Below are 19257 nucleotides of genomic sequence, written 5' to 3'. Positions count from 1 at the left end.
CCAATGTGTACAAATCGAACACTTAACCTACTCAAGTGTGGTCACTTGATTTCTAATTGCGACGTTCGTCCAAATATGTGATACTCTACAGTTAAGGAAGCTATTATGAAGCGATATTATTTATAATCTAAGCCAGTGATTGTAGTCGTTAACAGTACGAAAAAAAAGTCCAGTCCGTCTTATTCAAGCACTATTTTGTTTCCGGAATAATATTTTTTTCTTTAGAGCCTGTAATTCAACGATGATGCGATATCCACACGTAGTTGTGGATTACAAAAACTCTAGTACAAAACATTTCAATTAAAATACTATTCTTCCAAACAGCGACTGAACTGTATATCTTACAAAACTATGATCAGTATGGATATAGGTGACAAGATAAACTCTCCCGAAGTCAACGTACTCGCTGCTCGGTTACGGTATCCCTAATTCCATCCAATTGAATAATAATGTAGTTTCGAAATAAAGTAGTTCCCGTTGACGTAAGTGCATCGATTTCATTTTTAAATTAAAACAATTCGTCAAAATGCGTAAACGTACGATTACGCCAATGCCAAGTTGATCGATGTAGTGTTACGCAGGTCAAGGGTTAATTTCGTTCACGTTGTATAATATTTGTATTAATTAGTGTAAAATTTTCTGTTTTTAAACAGTATTGAAATCGTTTCAATAAAATAGTCACAGGTAGTGTAAAATTACGAATTAAATTCCAAGATTTCCAACTACTTACTTATAGTAGAAGTCCGAAATATTGTGTGATTTACTATCCCACCTATTTGGAAAATCTTAAAATTTACTTATATTTAAATGATTTAAATACGTAAATCTTGAAAGTAAAGTGCCTATCATTAAAATACTGTAAGTTTCGATAATTTGTGACTTTTAAAAGTCAAACTTGTATGAAACGCTCCATCTGTAGGTACCACATCTATCTATGAGTACAATTCTTGAAAGTTATCAACAAAGTGAGCAAAATACGGTCCAACTAAAGATCTTTAATACAAAAATCATTAGACTGATTATTCAAATTGTTAATGACATTGCTATAACTAATTGTTATCTCAATTTTGATAATGTGGCAAAATATTAGATAGGTAATTGTTTAGATTACACGGTGTCATGCTTATGTCGAAGTTCTGCACTAATGCATATTGTCATCCCACTCATTACCTTTGAACAAAGAAAGATAACGATATATTTTTTTATACACGTGTTAAGTAACGAAGTCTATTAAAATGTAGTAATTTTATATCATCTTACGAAAAGCATGACTTGTAATGACTAGTCAAAATAATATAGCGTTTGTTATCGTTCACTGAAGTTACACGTAGTTGAAAAAATATGTATTGTATAGATATCTCGCTTAAATGTGACAAATGCTTTGTTCAAACGTAGAATTCTAGTACGATCTGAGCCTAGCAAGCTGATTGAAAGAAAGCAGACGTAGAATTATCTACAGTCAGGGGAAAAAAGTTGAAACGAATGGAAAAAGTACATTATCCTCAGTCTGTTCTACTCATCCTTCCATAAGGCATTTGCTAGCAACTGTGCACTGCAAGTGGTTTTTAGCAACGTCAATTTAATATTTTTTGATATTTTGTGTTTTTAAGCTTACTCATTTTGCATTATCTTAAATTGAAGCCCTCATATCAAATCCATGATCTCGCTGAAATGTGCTGATTTTACAAGATATCATTGTTTATTTGAAAAGCAGAAAAAACTCCGTTTTGATCTTTCTCGGTTCAAAGTTCTCGGCTCGGAACTCGGTTTTTTATGCCGTCGAGTTCTGAACTAAAACTTTGCTTTGTATGCATTTCAATATGCATTTTTTGCTGCGGATCAGAACGGTAACCCTAGCTTAGGGTCGTCAACCTTTGTCGGGAACATCGACCTCAATTTTATGCTCGATTTGAAATTCTGCGCTAGCGGTTGTCGATCACAGAATATTTCCTACTGGATGAGTGGCGTCCGTCTAAAATATTAACATCACGACAGATCATTTATTCCTGTCGTCAATTCGAGCAAGCATTACTGAGTTTCGTTCCGGAGGGCGACAAATGTTCAGCATAACTAAATGATTGCTCTAATCAGATAGTATAAGTAAGTCTCGAGTTTATGGCGTGTACACGATCAAGCGTCTTTTTTAACCTTCTGAGTACTGTTTTATCCTGAGTAACCTTCTAGTGAAAGTTCAGTTAGACCTCGGTAACAAAAAAATCACCACTAAGCTATGGCAGAAAAAAATTGTTTTGACTTTTATACCATAATTAATAGACAGAAAACGATGCAAAGAATCGTTTTTCTAGGAATATTTTTTACGTTAAACTGAAAGTAAATAAAAATACGTAATAAATTTGCCAATTCAATGGTCCCAAGCTCCCTAATCGCGACGACGAAATTAAAGGTTGTTGAAATTAATCTTAATCCGTGCTAAGTTATCTTGTAACAAATAAAAGTGTTACATCATACCGATTTAGAATTACTGACTGGAAAGAAAAACATTTGTCTTAGAATTGCAAATGAAATGGCGACATATAGGTCACTTTTGTATTGACAAGTTATTTTCGTGCTAAGCAAATAAGAAACTTATGGTCTACATGTTATGTTGTATACCTATTGTTATATTACGTATTTAAAACTGCCCGTGGGTCATGGATAGTACTACCGTTGATATGGTGTCATTATTAGGTACCAGTTACCAGACAGCAGTTTGCACGCAAAACATTCTGCAGGGTATACATTCGGCTATGTTCGGATCTGCTCGGCTACTGGACTGAATACGCTAAAGTATCACTGCTCTTTGCGCTCATTCATATGATTATCATTTATGTCTACCAGTGATACCTTCTTTCCGCTATTTTTCCTATTAATAGGGAAATTTTTAATTGTAAAGTTGAAATATGTTAGAAAAAGTATAGAATTTATTTGCACTAGTAAATTCGAAATTTCGAAATGACTAGCGCTGAAAAGCAGAATTGTCGTAGTAATTTGTACGATTTTATGAAATAGCGATGAATAAAATAAATTGACTTAGTCATAATAATTATTGATTGTGCCCAAATTATTTTCTTTTTAAATAATGCCATTCTTTAAACCACAAAAGGGGGAAAACAACTGTTGTGCTTTATGAGATCATCCGACAATTATCTATTTTATGGAATTTTAATTCTAATTGATAAATATAGCTAGATTTGTTGATAGCCAAATCAAATCAACAAGCCTACTCGTATAATAGTTCAGATAATAGGTATATCACAATCCAGAAAACGGCAACACTTTGCGATCAATTCATCAGTGTGAATTTAACAGTAGGCCGCGCATGACGTCTTTCAAGCAAATGTGCCACGGTAACTCTCGTCGCGTATTTCTTTTTAAATCTTTGTGACCTTGTATAACCGCTTAAGTGAATAATTAGCTCAAAGGTACCGTGGACAAAATAACAAAATGTCGGAAAACGCACATGATATATTAAAAGAAGCAGCTGCGACTGCCGCGGTTACTGGATCGCTATTTAGCACATTTGACATTATTATGCTGATTCTCTTATTGGGGGCAGCTGTTTGGTGGTTATATAGTTCCAAGAAAGACAATAAGAAGGACGAAATTCTACTTAGTAAATATTCAATACAGTAAGTTTTGTACATACTTTGTATTACCTCTATAAAATACAGAATATGTTAAATGTTAACAGGTTATGTTACATTGCTTTTAAGAATTATTGAGTGTTTTGTACAAAGGAAAGTTTTCCTATGTGGTCTAGATCAGAAGTTCTTTTGATTAAAGAATAGAATTAGTATGTTAAATCATAGAAACTCGTTTTCTGCTCATTGGTTTTTATTATACGTAATAAGCCCCTGTTAAGTTTCGGTACTTCGTAGAAATTATGTATAATTTTGATTACTCAATAATACACAAATAGCAACAAGTAAACTCGTTGCTAATTGGAATTTGTTTGTCATTATATTATTGCATTGTGATGCAATTTTGTTTTATTTGCAAACGGTCGACCTGACGTTCGTGTATTTGTACATAATGTCGCGAAATACATAACATACGTATATAGGTACATGACGTTAGCTGCAATTAGCCCTCAAGTGTAATTTATCATTTAATTACTAAATACTGTTAAAATCGGAATGTATTTGATATGCAAACATTGTCATGGAAGTAGCTAACTTACACATAGATTTTGCATTTACACAGATTAAAAATCCTTTGATGGAAAAACCCACAGTTAAAAACAAATATGTAATATATTATTTCTACATTTTTTTATCGTTTGGATTAGTTGTAGGATATTATAGATATGATATTACTATGACGCAAGTAAATCTTTGTCTGATTGGTTTTGTTAATTAAAAAAAGCGTTTATGATATATGTAACCAGCTTGCGCCCGCTACTCCGCTCGTATGGATTAAAAAAAATCAAAAGTAAATAAATAGCCTACGTGTTCTTCCAGACTATCCTCTACATCTATACCAAATTTCACTGGGATCCGTGTACCCGTTTAGGCTACAAACTCTCAAATATCCATCCGTATATCCGTTAAGTATGATATCCCGTCACAAAAGTTTGGACTCACTGCTACCTAATAAGTTATAAGAGGCAGAGTTTAATTTAAGGGAACAAGACAGTTTTTCTATAAGTGCAATACTGCGAATTTCCGCGACTGTACATGAGAGCATAGTATATTGTTGAAAAAAATTAGTTACCCCTTAGTTTGATACATTTTAGGACCGAATAATTAAAATTATTTAATTATGACATTGGGTACAAAAGAAACAAAGCATATCAAAGTGATAACCTTGTAATATCGAAGTAATCATTATTATCTTTCCAATGTATTTTAAATACATTATATATTGTATATCGGCGCCACGTAGCATAGGTATTTACTATAAAGCAACCTACTGGGAAATCAATTCCGCACTTTAGCGATTAGGATTATGATAGGTACGTTTTGAATATCAATCAATATTAAAATAAACATTCAGATAGGTATATTGAAACAAATAATTTGTGTCACTTAAAATCGCGCGTGCGCTTGACTACGCGATTAATAAATTAATCGCGTAGTCAAGCGCACCCATGAGAGTTTCCCGTCGGGCCGATCGGCCCACCGATTGCTTTTATGGATTCGATCAGGAAACACCAAAAAGTAAAAAAAAAATAGTTTTCATTTTACTAAAGATAAAGTTCTATATATTTATCATCTCCCTTTACATGATTTAATATGATTATATAAGTTATTTAAACTATTAGATTTTTAAAATTGTACATTGAAGGTCATTTTTTTTACATTATAAATATTCGCTCAGGTACTACTTCATTAATTAATGGAATTTTATTGTCAGTATATCTTGACCTTCTCACGTCTTTGCTGCATATATCGGAGGTTAAGTTGTAAAAAATCTCTTCAAAACTAAAAAAAGTATATTTACATTTTGTTCAAATAAAGTAACAGACTCGGTCTCGCAAACTGTTCGATTTATAGTGGTTTTAAAAAAAAGTTTGTCATTAATGTCTAAAATACAAAGTGTTCCATATTTTATGGGCTTTAAGGATAATTTTAACGAACGATTTAGATGCAAATAACAGATTTGTTTTTTTTTACGATATGTTTTAATTTATAAAAACAATGTACAAAAAGGAAAAGTTTAAATGGGGTAGGAGGTATAGGTCTCTTATCTGGGGAAATTCAGAAACAAATGCATACATATTACTGTTTCACGTCCATATTGGGAGTCTACGGGATTCCCCAATCGAGACAGTATAATAATGAATCAGCTATTAAAGAGAAGTAAACATTAAATAAGGTAGTCAAAAAGACATCGAAGTGGATGTTTTTAAAAAAGCTTTTTTCTCCGTCGATTTTATAAGCGATATTCATCCACATTGAAGAGACAATAAGGATAACTCTACATTCCTCAAATGGATGTTCGTGTTTTTAATATTGCTGTTATTTAAAAAACTTTTTTTTCAACAAAAGCAGTAGAATCCTATTAAGAAATTAAACGTCCGCGTTTAAAACGAGAGATTTTTTTACCTGTATGCTATATGACACAAATCAAGGCCTAGCGGAATTACTTACGGATAACGGTTTCCGTTCTTATACTGTTATATTATGTTGATCGGCATACATTTTGTATAATTTTAAGGGACGAACTTTGTAAAATGAACTTGAAACTGTTTTTGTTTGAATAACTTAAAGATCTTTTTATTATTTCACTGCAATTGCAATAACAACAAGAATAGTGCAATAAAAAGTTATAAAAAACATAATTATACCATTTTTGATGATTGAAAAATCGACAAACCCGCGACCAGCTCATTCATACGTACGTTCCCAGTCCGACAAACAAACCGTTTTGAAACTGCCAATATCGTTTTTCCACGAATTCGTACTGTCGCAACTTTCACGTAAAAAATGTACCTACCTTTTATTATATCACTCAAAGTTTTTTAAAAAAACTGAATTGATATTATAATAAAAAAAACATACAGACGATTGATTACTTCCTTCTTTTGGGAAGTCGGTCAAAAAGGAAAGATTTGTATTTTGCATGTATTGTAATAACCTAAAAAAATACCCATTTTAATAATTCTTGCACCCTCGAAAGGCTACGTAACTACTGAGTATTATATACTATATCTTTTAGTTCCACGCGGACGTAGTCATAAACAACAGCTAGTTTACTACACGGTTCAATTTTCTGCAACAAAATTTAATACTTATTGTTTTCTTTACAGTATACATATTGTCGTAAGAGTGGAACTAACAGGTGGTATTCACCTGTAGTGCATAATGTTTACAGTGTATTATGCTGACTGACAAGTGAAAATGTTATTGCACGTTTTCATAAATTAAATACATAATCAGCTGTTCATACCAATCACTGTCATTTACAAAAAAACTACCTTGGTTGTTACTATGTACTTAATAAGTTAATCTTATAATGTAATAGTTAGTTCTTTTTGCTTTCAAAAATACTAATTTTAAAGTCCTTATTTTAACAATGGCGGCGAAATAATAGATACATCGACACCTCGATAATAACTTTTAAATTAACAATTAAAATAAACATCAAAGGTTTTTTTCTATAAGACATACTTATTAAATTAAAGTTTATGAAAGCAATATTTGCTTCATAGACACTTCATAAGCACGGTTTTTGTTTTAAATACCCTGTGGAAATCTGTTAAGGAAGTGATTACTAGATATTTCTTCAAGATCACTATCACGCAAACGTTTGTAAACGTAGCCTTGTCACTGCGTGTATACTTAATAATAGAGTATTCCCAACCGTCACCCCGCTCTGTCCCTGCGTGAGAATAAAATTTTTCATCCGTCCCACCTTTTAGTCTCACTATCACCAATAAGGTGACAGATAAAACAGGTGTGAAATAAAATAAGTTCCAACCGTGCCCTCATCGCAAAAGGTGGGACAGATGAACCTTTTTATCCTCATCTGTCCTCGTGTGGGGACAGAGCGGGATGACAGTTGGGAATAATCCTTAATAATGATGTGTAGATTTACACATTAGAAATCCACTGCAGGACTACGGTGAAGAAACTGTAGTCCAAAAGCGGTTTTCGCACTACGCTAACCCGTTTTTGGCCTATTATTATAATCGGATACGTACGTACGTCATACTTCGAGTATTATTCCGCTTCTATTAATGTAACTATTTTTCTAAGAACTTCCTCCCCAACTATGAATCTATACTATTATTCATTATGCGCTTCAGATTGATAATATAAATATTTTTGTTTCATTGCCCGTAAATGTTGCGCGTCCTAACTGTTACGGATGGTTGTGATGTAACTGTTGTTTATAATATTAGTTTTTGTAATGTTTCAATTACCTCTAATTTAGACAAAACAATAATCTTGTCTAAGAAGTTAAAAACAGATCTTTAGTACATAACAACATTTTTTTTTAGCATAGTCACTACTATACAATTATTTAAAGCATTTCGTCGCAATAGTAGAAGTCACGTAACGACTGATAAAAATAATATTTTGTTAACCTTGCTTTGTCATTACAACTTCCTTGATAATGATTATAAATATTTATATCCATTATAATAAGTAAATAATGCAAAAATTAAGACTATGCAATTTATACCATAAGGTAACAAACTTGCAAGAGGTCGCCTATAATCGCAGAAAAAGCGAGGCGACCGCTGTATAGACATCCACTATTGTAGATGCGTTGCCACCTTTAAATGACGGAGAGGACACGCATAAAGAGGATTATTCCCCTTCCCATCCTTCCCTTGTAAGAAAAGGTGGGAAGGGGAATAAAATTATCGAGTTGTCGAATTGCTTCCAATTCCCGCCTGTCTTCTCTGTTGGTTTTGATACTTTCAGAGTGAACCGACCCATTCGTGCAACTGAAGTTCTTGCTGGCGTCTATCACATTTATATTTACTGCAATCATCAACATTTTATTACCTTTTTCCACACAAAACTACGAGCGTATATATAATATAGTATTGTTGATTGAAGGTAAGAACGGTCGAAACTGTATGTACTATATACTATATCTCCATTAATAGTCATTTTGATCAGATTTTCTGCCCACTGCTGAATATAGGCTCCCCAATGCCTTCCACAGTATACGGACCTACGCCTTCCGCATCCAACCTCTTCCTGCCATGCGTACTAAATCGACATTGATAAGGATAAAGGCAAATTATTATAACTTTATATTTGAATGTTATCACAAGTCTGGTTGAATATAATCGTTTCACTATCTATATGCTAATGGCTAGAGATGATAGCGATAATGGCCTTGTTGAACTACACAATTTACTAGACACGTTTCAACATACTACGTTACATTTAAAATCAAATAAATTTTATTTCATGCGGATGGAGTCGCGGGCTAAAGCTAGTAGAGTTATAAAGATATACAACTGTGTATAAATTTTGTGATTCGCATTGTAACGATCTTGTTATCTTTTTTCTATAGAATCCTTTAACTTGTACATTTTGCAAACAGTAATAAAACTTACAAGTTACTTGACAAGTATTATGTAACCTTTACATTTGCCGTAGGTTTTGAATTTATTGTTAGTACAGGTATTTCAGCAGTGAACTGGAAACTCACGGTAACTAATTTAATACGCTTTACTAGCTATATCTACAATTCTGTCATTCATGATGCAAGAAAAATCAAGACACTGTATTTACATTAATAACAAACTTGCATTGTAAACCAGTTATATTGTACTGTGACGTAGACAACGGCCATCACTACTTCCAACGTTGTAAAACATTTTCAAGAATATTACGCGAAACTGTTTTCCGTGTCGTTTGAATAAGGCCGGCGCGTGGCCTTATACCAACAAGTGAGAATATTTAATTGTTGAACTCTGTTTACTTACATTTTGCCCTTTGATATTTGCGTATTTCAATAAATAAATAATGTTCTATTAATCAGTGACTTCATTTTCTGTTTTTGTGAAGGAAACTCATTTTGTCACCGTTGAGCCGTTTTTGTGATCGCCAACAACAACAACAACTCGATAAAATTCTAGGCTTGGACTAGAGTGAGGTAGCTGTTATGGCCGTATTGGAAGTAGTTTTAATTGATTATTGATTTTTCGATGCTAGCATGTAACTTCTAACATCTTCCACAATCTCCCTCATATCCATCAAATCACTAATTACGGCTCGTAGTGTATATGTTACAGCCTACGCTAAAGCGACTGCTGAAGTATATACTTGCAATAAGTTCTAAATGTGGCAGTTAAATAACTACATATTACGTGAAGCAGTTATTGTACATGTGCAGAAGTGTACTAAAAATAAAAAAAAGGCTCTGATTATATGTTCGGGTCGAATTTCGACCAATAGATTATCAAATACAAAACAAATCTTTTGCTCGTCAGAAACATTGTCACGTTTTAGATAATTTCCTGGAATATCATCCCAAAATAATGATTGACAGGATTTCTGATAAACTTTTACGATCCCGTTGTTATTCCGGTCTTATCTAAAGTATTATTTTGTCAGCTTATCATTAGAACATAGCGTTAGTTATAAGTGATAATTATTTAACGCGTATGATCTCTTACCAACATCTGTTACTTTCAGATGATAACGAAACTTTTTTAAGTAAAAAGGGCGAATATGTTATGTATCGTATCATATATTTAGAAGTATATATGTGAGGCATTAGTAACTGCAAAATCCATGTAAAGGTGTTAATGTGCCTTTTCCTGTATTACTGGTAAACCCAGAAAGTATGGCGTATTTGTTTTTTTTTCACAATCGGACCATAAAGGATAAAATAAGCATTCTGCCAAAAATGAAGTACATTTAATCATTTATTTGGTCATTATATGATACAAACATGCTGAATTAATTCTATTTCTACTGCCAAGACACTGTTATATCCTGTCAAATCTTTCTATCTGAAAAAAACAATGACGATAATATTTTTGTAAGAGCTATTTCAAAATCAACACAGGCAATGGACTGTAAAATTAATAATTAATTATGATGGTTTACCTCTATTTATAAATAAAGTTTTTATATCATGGTTTTGATAGACGACGATGTTATTGGTAAAACATAATGGCATTATAATTAAATTAATTGTATTGACAATTAAACCAACCGAAACACATTTAAATGTGCGTGGCTCGAACACGTTACCTATAATTCTTATTACCAAGTAGAAATGTTACAATGACGCTACGTCAGCAATACAATCGTCCAAACTCTGCTGACATTTAATATATGACATGAGGCATAAGAACCCACACTATTTCATAACTATGATAATAAAACGTGGCATATTTTTAGTATAACGTTAAAGTTTCTAAGTTAGTTGTTATTCTAATTCAATCAATAACATACTTTATAATATTCTTTGATAAGAGTAAATAGGCCATTTTCAATTAAGTTTAATTTATGATAATACTCGATGTTCCCACGTTCTCAATCGCTGTAAAAAGAAAACTAATTACTACTCATTTTTTAGTGATCACAATATAAATACGGCCTCATCTGGTAATCCGCTGAACCATCTGACTGGAAGCTAAAATGTTTAATCCAAAAGTAAAAAAATGAGGTCGTCCTACGTCGCAATTATGTAGGTTAAGTATGGCGGTGTAGAATAAAACCGTTATCACGAAGGTTCGGTGCATTGACCAACCTACGAGCTCGTATTTATTAACTCTGTTTATCTTGTCTTGAGAAGTCAGCTAGTCACAACGCTGTTTGTGCATTCAGCATAACAGTTAGCTGGCACATTTATTAATGTACAGTAGAGTTCATTGCTGGTGTTCTGCCTTTAAAGCTACTTTCGTCGACGAAGTATTTTTTTAAATGTGTAACGACGACTTGATGTAGGACTCAATAACGTATTTAATATTATGGTCAAGGAACAACACGTTGCATACAAATATCAGTCGTTATTTTTATTATCAAAATCTTAGTTATTTGTAAGGAAGATGCGGAGTGCAGTTCGTTTCAAGAAACGAGCAATTTTTCTATAAATGGTACAGCGCTAGCAGAGACCACTGTTAAATAATTCATTTCGTACCTACGTTTTGAATCGTAAAGTTATTTGTGTTCGTGTCTGATTTTAAATGAATCACGTATATTCGAATACTTTGTTAGTTTTAATTTGTGAATCCAAACAAGAACAGACAAAAATCTGAATAGTTTTTATATATACTATGTACAATGTAATCGCGCATATACATTTAAAAAGGTCAACTTGTAGATGTACGTGTGAGCGCTTTTTTAAAAGTACGTACGTATATATCTATTTGAAAAAATATTTTTCGGATTTCGAATAATCCTTTCAATTAAATATACATTAAAATATAAATGTAACGAAAATAGGAATCCGTTATCTTTTTATAGTCATTATTTACAATGCTTACCAATATTTTAAAATTTTGTTGAAATTAGTATACACATCCTTACATAAATATATGGTTATTGTATTATCTGTGATGATTATAAAGGTGAAGGTTACTAGACTCTCAGGGGTATTCGAGCTCGAAATAATGAAATCTGATTTTTTTGTTATTACAAGAGACTTCGTTGCGAAGTAGCTCGATTGCCCCGTAATGTGATAAGCATTATCATTTTTTTATTCAAACATATTTATATCTGCAGACAGGCAATATAAAAAAAATCCAACAAAACATACCTGTTACTTATTTCTAATGTTATTGTGTAAATTTTGTGTTGTAAATATAAACCAAAAGCAATTTAAAAAGACGAAGGCAGAAAGGAAAGAAAAATAAATTCGCAGACTACACTGGCATTGATATCTCGACCCTCGCCATCTTGAAATAACTAAAACACTTAATCAGTATGAGATTACAGTAATGTGCTATAACAAATACGAATACTTATTACCTAATAGTAACGGTTTATTTTAATAATTAATTATAATAACGAGGGCCTTGAAATAAACGCTTCGTAACGTTTACACGTAGTTTATACATGCTAAATAACGTTCGTTTGGACTTTAATCTTCTTATAATCTTGTTCGTCGAGTCATTGTTAGTTGCAATTTTGGATTTATTGTACAAATTCTAATTAAGCCCTCATATTATTCTTTGTTTCAAAGTCAGCAAAATACAATATCAGCAATTTTATCACAGCTTATCGAAGCTGATTTGCATATATTTTTCACCGATAACTTTGTCGTATGTTTTAATTTGTTAAAAAACTAAACTTCAGATTTGAAATGAGAGAACGAGATGGCAATATTCTGTGTTACAACAGTTGAAACTCACTGTTAAAGACATTTTACATGACTTGCGAATGTTATGAATCTCAACAATCGCAATATCGAATTAATCAGTCTAGTATATTCTTGTCGTATGGTGATATTATCACTGTGTCATCATGAATTGTAAAGTTCAGATATCTTTATTAGCTTGTGGCCAATAATAGTATACGTGTTGCAATATCATTGAGGTATAAATTGTTACATAACTATGTACATTAAATACTAAAATATATTAATTATGCAAAGAATAAATCGAAGTAAAGATTTAATAATTTGGAATGGTCCATTCAAAATACTATTTATCACTGGTTCGAAAAAATCAGTAAAGGCAAAGATTGCTTTAACTGGCCCACAAATATCACTCTCATGTAGACTTTTGTGGTCAAATGTAGATCATATTAGGATCTACAAAAGTTTCAATAGGTCAGTATACAATACAACCAAGATCGCATCATCTGATTAACCTTGCGAAAACGAGTTGTTATGCGCGAGTTAAAACTTAGACTGTAGCAGTTAAAAGTTTAGCAAGTTGACTGACTATTATTAAAAGAAGTATTTCCATAAATTGATTCACTTCTATTGGTTTCTAGAAATAAAAAAAAATGTAGATATTGAAATTTGTTAACCATGAGAACTTAGTGAATTTATTTCTATATTTCTTTACAGACCAGCTGCTTCTTTACAAATAGTAGAGAATTCGTTCATAAAAAAACTGCAATCTTCGGGACGAAGTCTCGTTGTATTCTATGGGTCCCAAACTGGTACCGGAGAGGAATTTGCCGGTCGGCTTGCTAAAGAGGGCGCCCGGTACAAAATGAAGGGCATGGTCGCTGACCCCGAAGAATGTCAAATGGTACGTGAAACTAAGTAATGAAATTCATTTAAATTATTTACATATAATACAACATATTCTTACATAATCTGTAGGAAGAACTTACGAAGTTACCGGAAATACCCAATTCGTTGGCTGTCTTCTGCATGGCGACATACGGTGAAGGCGATCCAACCGACAATGCTATGGAATTCTTCGATTGGCTGAAAAACGAAGATCCGAATCTAGAAGGGCTTAACTTCGCGGTATGTATCTCAATAACTTCACATCCTTGTGTCGTAAATTACCTATAAAATGGCCTAATTGCTTAGTTTTAATATTTTTTTTATTACTTTATTTAATAACGACAATATATCATCTTATACTTAAGTTTTCTTATAAAATAATTCATGGCAATCAAGGTATGAACGATTCTTAGCAAAAACTGTGCGTCGTAATTTTCATTTAAAGGTCGACAAATCATCAAGTCGTCCGATCCATTTATCGCCAGAGGTTATTTCAATCAACGCAACAGGTCAACCCCATGGCCTTCATTTGGTTGCTTTTTAATCGTAAATATTATCGTTTCTGTTGAAATTATAAAAAAAAAACATAAACTATGCTATAAAGTTTTAATAACATTTAAAAAATCATATAATTATACAGTTAATTTATAAGATTGAACGGTCATGTTTAAGCTATTTGGTCAATATTTCGTTATTTATTTTATCAATTGATAAATTATAAAGAAATGAAAACTTTACATCACACTAGTGTCTGTACTTTGAAAAGTACATGTAGCAGTGTCGTCGTTAGGTAATTTTATAGGCACACGCGTAATTGTTATCTTAAAGATAAAACAAACACTTGCGTGATAATAACGGCGGATGTGTAATGTAATGTGAATCAGATTTGAATTGATTGCTATTTCTAGAAATGTTTTACCGTATTTCTATTCAGAGCAGTAAACATGAAAAACTTATAAGATATTTAGCTACCCTTATTTTAAAATATCGAATCTCAGTTTTCAATAAAATAACTACCTGAGTAAGAATAGTAGCTTAATGCACATCTTAAAATATATTTTTTATTTCGTAATCGTCTTCGTAAACAGTATTTAATCTTTGACGTTTCCAATGATTTCATTCTCTATGGTTGGACTTTGACATTAATTGTCAATCTTTGATAACGAATGTGACAGATCATTGGTGACATTTTCAAATATAAAGTCGGTCTGATATAAATATTCGATTAAAAAAGTAAAGGAATTAAAATAGGGACACATTTTTATGATATGTGTAATACTAGAAAATGTGTATAAATAAGTTGCTAATTCAGTGTGTTTATCAGTGAACCAAGGTTTAGAATGTTTGTTTCCCTTTTTAATATTACTGAAAAGTTTTTACCGCGTTACATCACATATTTAATTTCGCATAAAAAGATTATATTACCATTGTTTAAACTTCGCCATTCGGTATGTAATTCTGGGAGTATTTTATGTTGTTGTGGTAAATGGAAAAGCTATTCTAACCCCAAAACTTCAGTACATTATTTTCGATTATTCAAGTACCTTCAGTTTAAAAGGCTTGGCCATAAGTCATGTGCGGACACTCAGTATAAATTGCTCGCAAAATTAATATGCTAACCAATATTTTATCAATAGTTTTGCTGAGTATTATTATTTTTTAATTAATCATATAATTTGCAGGTGTTTGGTTTAGGCAATAAGACCTACGAGCATTACAATAAAGTGGCCATATTTCTTGACAAGCGTCTGGAGGAACTTGGTGGTAACAGAGTTTTTGAACTTGGACTAGGTGATGATGATGCAAAGTAAGTATTTTAGTATGACTGTTCATTGCTTCAGTTTACTATGAAGTTTTTTTTGTATTGACCTATCTTGCCAAGGAAAAAGGTAGTCAAACACTCAGATATATATTGGATAAATTTAATGTAGGTGCATACACACTTGGCTATAATGATCCACTTCTTTATAACCTTTGATGCTTGTTTTAAAAGATTCTTAGAAAGGTGTCCCTAGATATAAAGCAAACATATGAACTTAGGTGACACCTAAACATTTGTGAAATTGGAATTCTTATTAGGGACCCCTTAAATTATGCTTAAGGGATGGTCAGTGAAAATTCTCTTGAACTTATCAATCGTAATTTATTTATGTTAATTCAATTTTGTTACAATTCTAGCATCGAAGATGACTTTATTACATGGAAAGAAAAGTTTTGGCCTGCAGTCTGTGAGAAGTTCAACATTCAGAGCACAGGGGAAGAAGAGCTGACAAGGCAGTTCCGTTTGGTGACACATGAACCAGACGAGTTTACTCCAAACCAAATATTCAAGGGTGAAATTGCTAGACTGCATTCACTACAAGTACAGAAACCGTAAGCCCCATTTAACATTTTTTTACACAAACAGTAAAAGAATGTAGTTTTAAACAACATGTTTAAATTACTCTATTTGAATTGTGTTGCTAATTAGAAATATTTACATTGCAGACCTTATGATGCTAAGAATCCCTTCTTAGCACAAATAGTAGTTAATAAAGAGATGCACAAAGGTGGTGGCAGGTCATGTCTTCATGTGGAACTTGACATTTCAAATTCAAAAATGCGATATGAAGCTGGTAAGTTAGTTGTAGTTAAGAGTTACCATATTTTTTTATGCGCAACAATTACATAGGATCAAGGCTAATGCATGTACTAGACACATGCATAAATCAATGTTAAAAGTTATCTTTAACAATTTTTTTCAATCGATATTGTTTAGAAAAATGCAATTTTGCCTTTTTTTGACCGACTTCCCAAAAGAAGGAGGTATTCAATTCGTCGATATGTTTTTTTTTCTAAAATATTTTTCATCCTAATATTTAATGCTTTGCCTTCCAGGTGACCATGTGGCAATCTACCCGATCAATGACAATGATTTAGTCAACCGTCTTGGTGATTTGACTGGTGCAAATCTTGATGATATATTCTCTTTAATCAACACTGATGAAGAGAGCAGCAAAAAGAATCCCTTCCCCTGTCCGACATCGTATCGCACGGCTTTATCTCATTACGTAGAAATCACAGCTTTGCCCCGTACTCATGTACTCAGAGAACTTGCAGAGTACTGTACTGATGAGGAGGTGTGTTATTTGACATTCAAGTACATTTTACTGAATATTTTTTTTAAGTAATTATTGGTCGAAATTTAAAACTAAACCACAAACATTTACTTTCGAGAGAAAAAAATATCTCATCATTAGTCTACTATCAACAGTAACTTAGCTTTTTCCTATTTGGCAACCCTATCTAAAATTAAGTGGTATATTTCTATAATTAAAAAAATACAAATTCAAATTTACCATTTATTATTAATTAAGAAAATGTTTCGTTTTATTTAAATAAACAAAATTTTAGGACAAGAACAAGCTGTTGCTCATGTCAACAAATTCAGCGGAAGGCAAAGCTTTGTACCAGAGTTTCGTAGTGGACGCATGCAGGAACATAGTGCACATCCTGGAAGACCTGAAATCTTGCAAGCCCACACTGGACCACGTCTGTGAACTGCTGCCTCGTCTGCAGCCGCGCTACTACTCCATATCTTCCAGCCCTAAGGTACGTCACTAAAAAGCTTTTAATTAGTCAGAACTATTGAAAAATGTTTTATACAAACAAACTAAACTTGACAACCAATGGTTAACCAACTTTCAAAAATTTCTTCAATAGTATAAAAACCTAGGCTTTGTCTTGATTCTAACTATTACAGGATCTTTTTTGTTCAGTATTGTTCTTCAAACATTAATATTTTTCTATCTCTTATATAACGATATTACAAATTAGATGCAATGTAGCAAGTTCTTATGCAACTCTTTATTATGATAATTACCAAGTTAATGGGCACTTGTATATTATCTTTCATTAACAGACAGTACAACAAAGTGCTTGTATGATTTGATTCCTGTTTAATGTTCTATTTAAAAGAAGAAAAATAATACAATAAAGCATGGTCTTTTGTTTGTATTGTAGCTGCACCCGGAGACAGTGCACATAACGGCGGTGGTGGTGGAGTACAAGACGCCGACGGGGCGCACCAACAAGGGCGTGGCCACCACCTGGCTCGCTCACCACAAGCCTGAGGAGGGCAAACCGCTCCCAAGAGTTCCTGTCTACATCAGAAAGTCTCAATTTAGGTACTAATACTTTTTTCATTATAAACCTTCATTTTTTTAACATTAGCCTTTAGTTTTCTTTTTTGCTTATAATTACGTCTGCAACTCTTGAGATATTTCGAGTCCAATTAGATATTTGGAAATGTGGATACTTGTATGTGTGTATATTTAATGAATATTTTGTCTGTTTCCAGGCTGCCGTTGCAAACTCAGACGCCGATTGTGATGGTGGGTCCGGGCACGGGGCTGGCGCCGTTCCGCGGCTTCCTGCAGGAGCGCGCGCACGCCCGCGCCAGCGGCAAGGAGGTCGGCTCCACCGTACTCTACTTTGGCTGCAGGCATCGCGACCAAGATTACATTTACCAGGAGGTAAATACCTTATTTTTTTTGTTTTAATATCATTTAGTTACAGTGAAACTCAAATTAACTATTAAATTACAGGAACTCGAAGAATATGAAAGGAACGGCGATGTTAAGTTGAATGTTGCCTTCTCACGAGACCAAGAGAAGAAAGTTTATGTGACTCATCTTCTCGAGAACAACATGGATGAACTTTGGGATATAATTGGCAACCGAAATGGCCATTTCTACATTTGCGGGTATGTAAATTATTAAAGTTTTTTTTGTTGTTTACTGTGAGTGATGATTCAATTGAATTTAATGATTGGTTGTTTTTACAACAGTGACGCTAAGTACATGGCTGTGGACGTGCGCAACATCGTGCTGCGAGCGATCCAGCAGAAGGGAGGCCGCTCCGAGGCGGAGGCGATTCAGTTCTTGAAGAAACTTGAGTCTATGAAGAAATATTCGTCTGATGTATGGAGTTAGATTCAGGCTACATGTTAGTTTAATTTATCTACTTAAGGACATTATCCAAATAATACATATTAGAATATGTAGAATATGACAGCTTCAAGCAGTAATTGTATTGAAATGACTACTTTTTCAAAGTAAGATTTATATATTTTTTTAATGTTTTAATTGTACAAATATGCTGTTAAAATAAATTTTATAAAATGACGTACAAAAAACGATAACATATTTTTTATTAAAATTGACATGAAGTGAAATTTATCATTATAAATATAATTAATATATTGACGAGTCCTGAAAGGAATAACTATGTTAAAAAGGTAATCGTGATTGTTATTGTTGTGTACATTTCCGCGTTGTTAGTATGTTCTATTTAAGTGGACTGGGATTAGACTAAGAAAATGAGGATATTCTAATTTTTTATATTATCTATCTCAATAAACCATTTCATATATGTTTTGTGTTTGATTTTGTACTATTTTTGAATAAATGCAACTATTCTAAACATAGGGATAATCCAAAAAATATTTTTTGAATAAGAAAGCATAGGAAAAAGGATTAGGGAGGGGAAAGTGACTAGTCTTCAGCCAAAATACCTGATACTAAACGCCTCTACATTTTGCACATACATGGCTAATTATATTGAATTGATGGCTGGGATTTAAGTAGGAATTTCTGTGTCAAATAATCA

General features: G+C 32.7%; 1 protein-coding gene across 2 annotated transcripts; it reads left to right on the top strand.

Annotated features, from left to right (window-relative positions):
- The first annotated feature begins 3282 nt into the window (after positions 1-3282).
- On the top strand, positions 3283-19020 carry LOC106109323 (NADPH--cytochrome P450 reductase). Of its 2 annotated transcripts, XM_013290775.1 has the most exons (12): positions 3283-3629; positions 13438-13624; positions 13699-13848; positions 15291-15415; positions 15787-15981; positions 16096-16223; positions 16486-16727; positions 17002-17199; positions 17611-17774; positions 17948-18122; positions 18195-18352; positions 18437-19018. In XM_013290775.1, the coding sequence occupies exons 1-12, from the start codon at positions 3445-3447 to the stop codon at positions 18579-18581; spliced, it is 2052 nt and encodes a 683-aa protein (XP_013146229.1). In that variant the 5' UTR covers positions 3283-3444; the 3' UTR covers positions 18582-19018. The 2 variants fall into 2 exon arrangements, with proteins under 2 accessions (XP_013146229.1, XP_013146230.1); XM_013290776.1 differs by lacking the exons at positions 3283-3629; positions 13438-13624; positions 13699-13848 and adding an exon at positions 14898-15056 and having other exon boundaries at positions 18437-19020.
- The last annotated feature ends 237 nt before the right edge of the window (positions 19021-19257 follow it).

Source organism: Papilio polytes, unplaced genomic scaffold (assembly GCF_000836215.1).
Source record: "Papilio polytes unplaced genomic scaffold, Ppol_1.0 DF821289.1, whole genome shotgun sequence".
Classification (NCBI taxonomy): Eukaryota; Metazoa; Arthropoda; class Insecta; order Lepidoptera; family Papilionidae; genus Papilio; species Papilio polytes.
The sequence above is the reverse complement of the archived record's forward strand: the minus strand, read 5'-3'. Positions and strand labels throughout refer to the sequence as shown.

Excerpts from the sequence above, each read along its gene's own strand:
- LOC106109323 (XM_013290775.1), top strand. The coding sequence starts at position 3,445 with ATGTCGGAAAACGCACATGATATATTAAAAGAAGCAGCTGCGACTGCC. Across the intron at positions 13,625-13,698 it reads ACCCCGAAGAATGTCAAATG|GAAGAACTTACGAAGTTACC; the intron begins GTACGTGAAACT and ends CATAATCTGTAG. Across the intron at positions 13,849-15,290 it reads TAGAAGGGCTTAACTTCGCG|GTGTTTGGTTTAGGCAATAA; the intron begins GTATGTATCTCA and ends TATAATTTGCAG.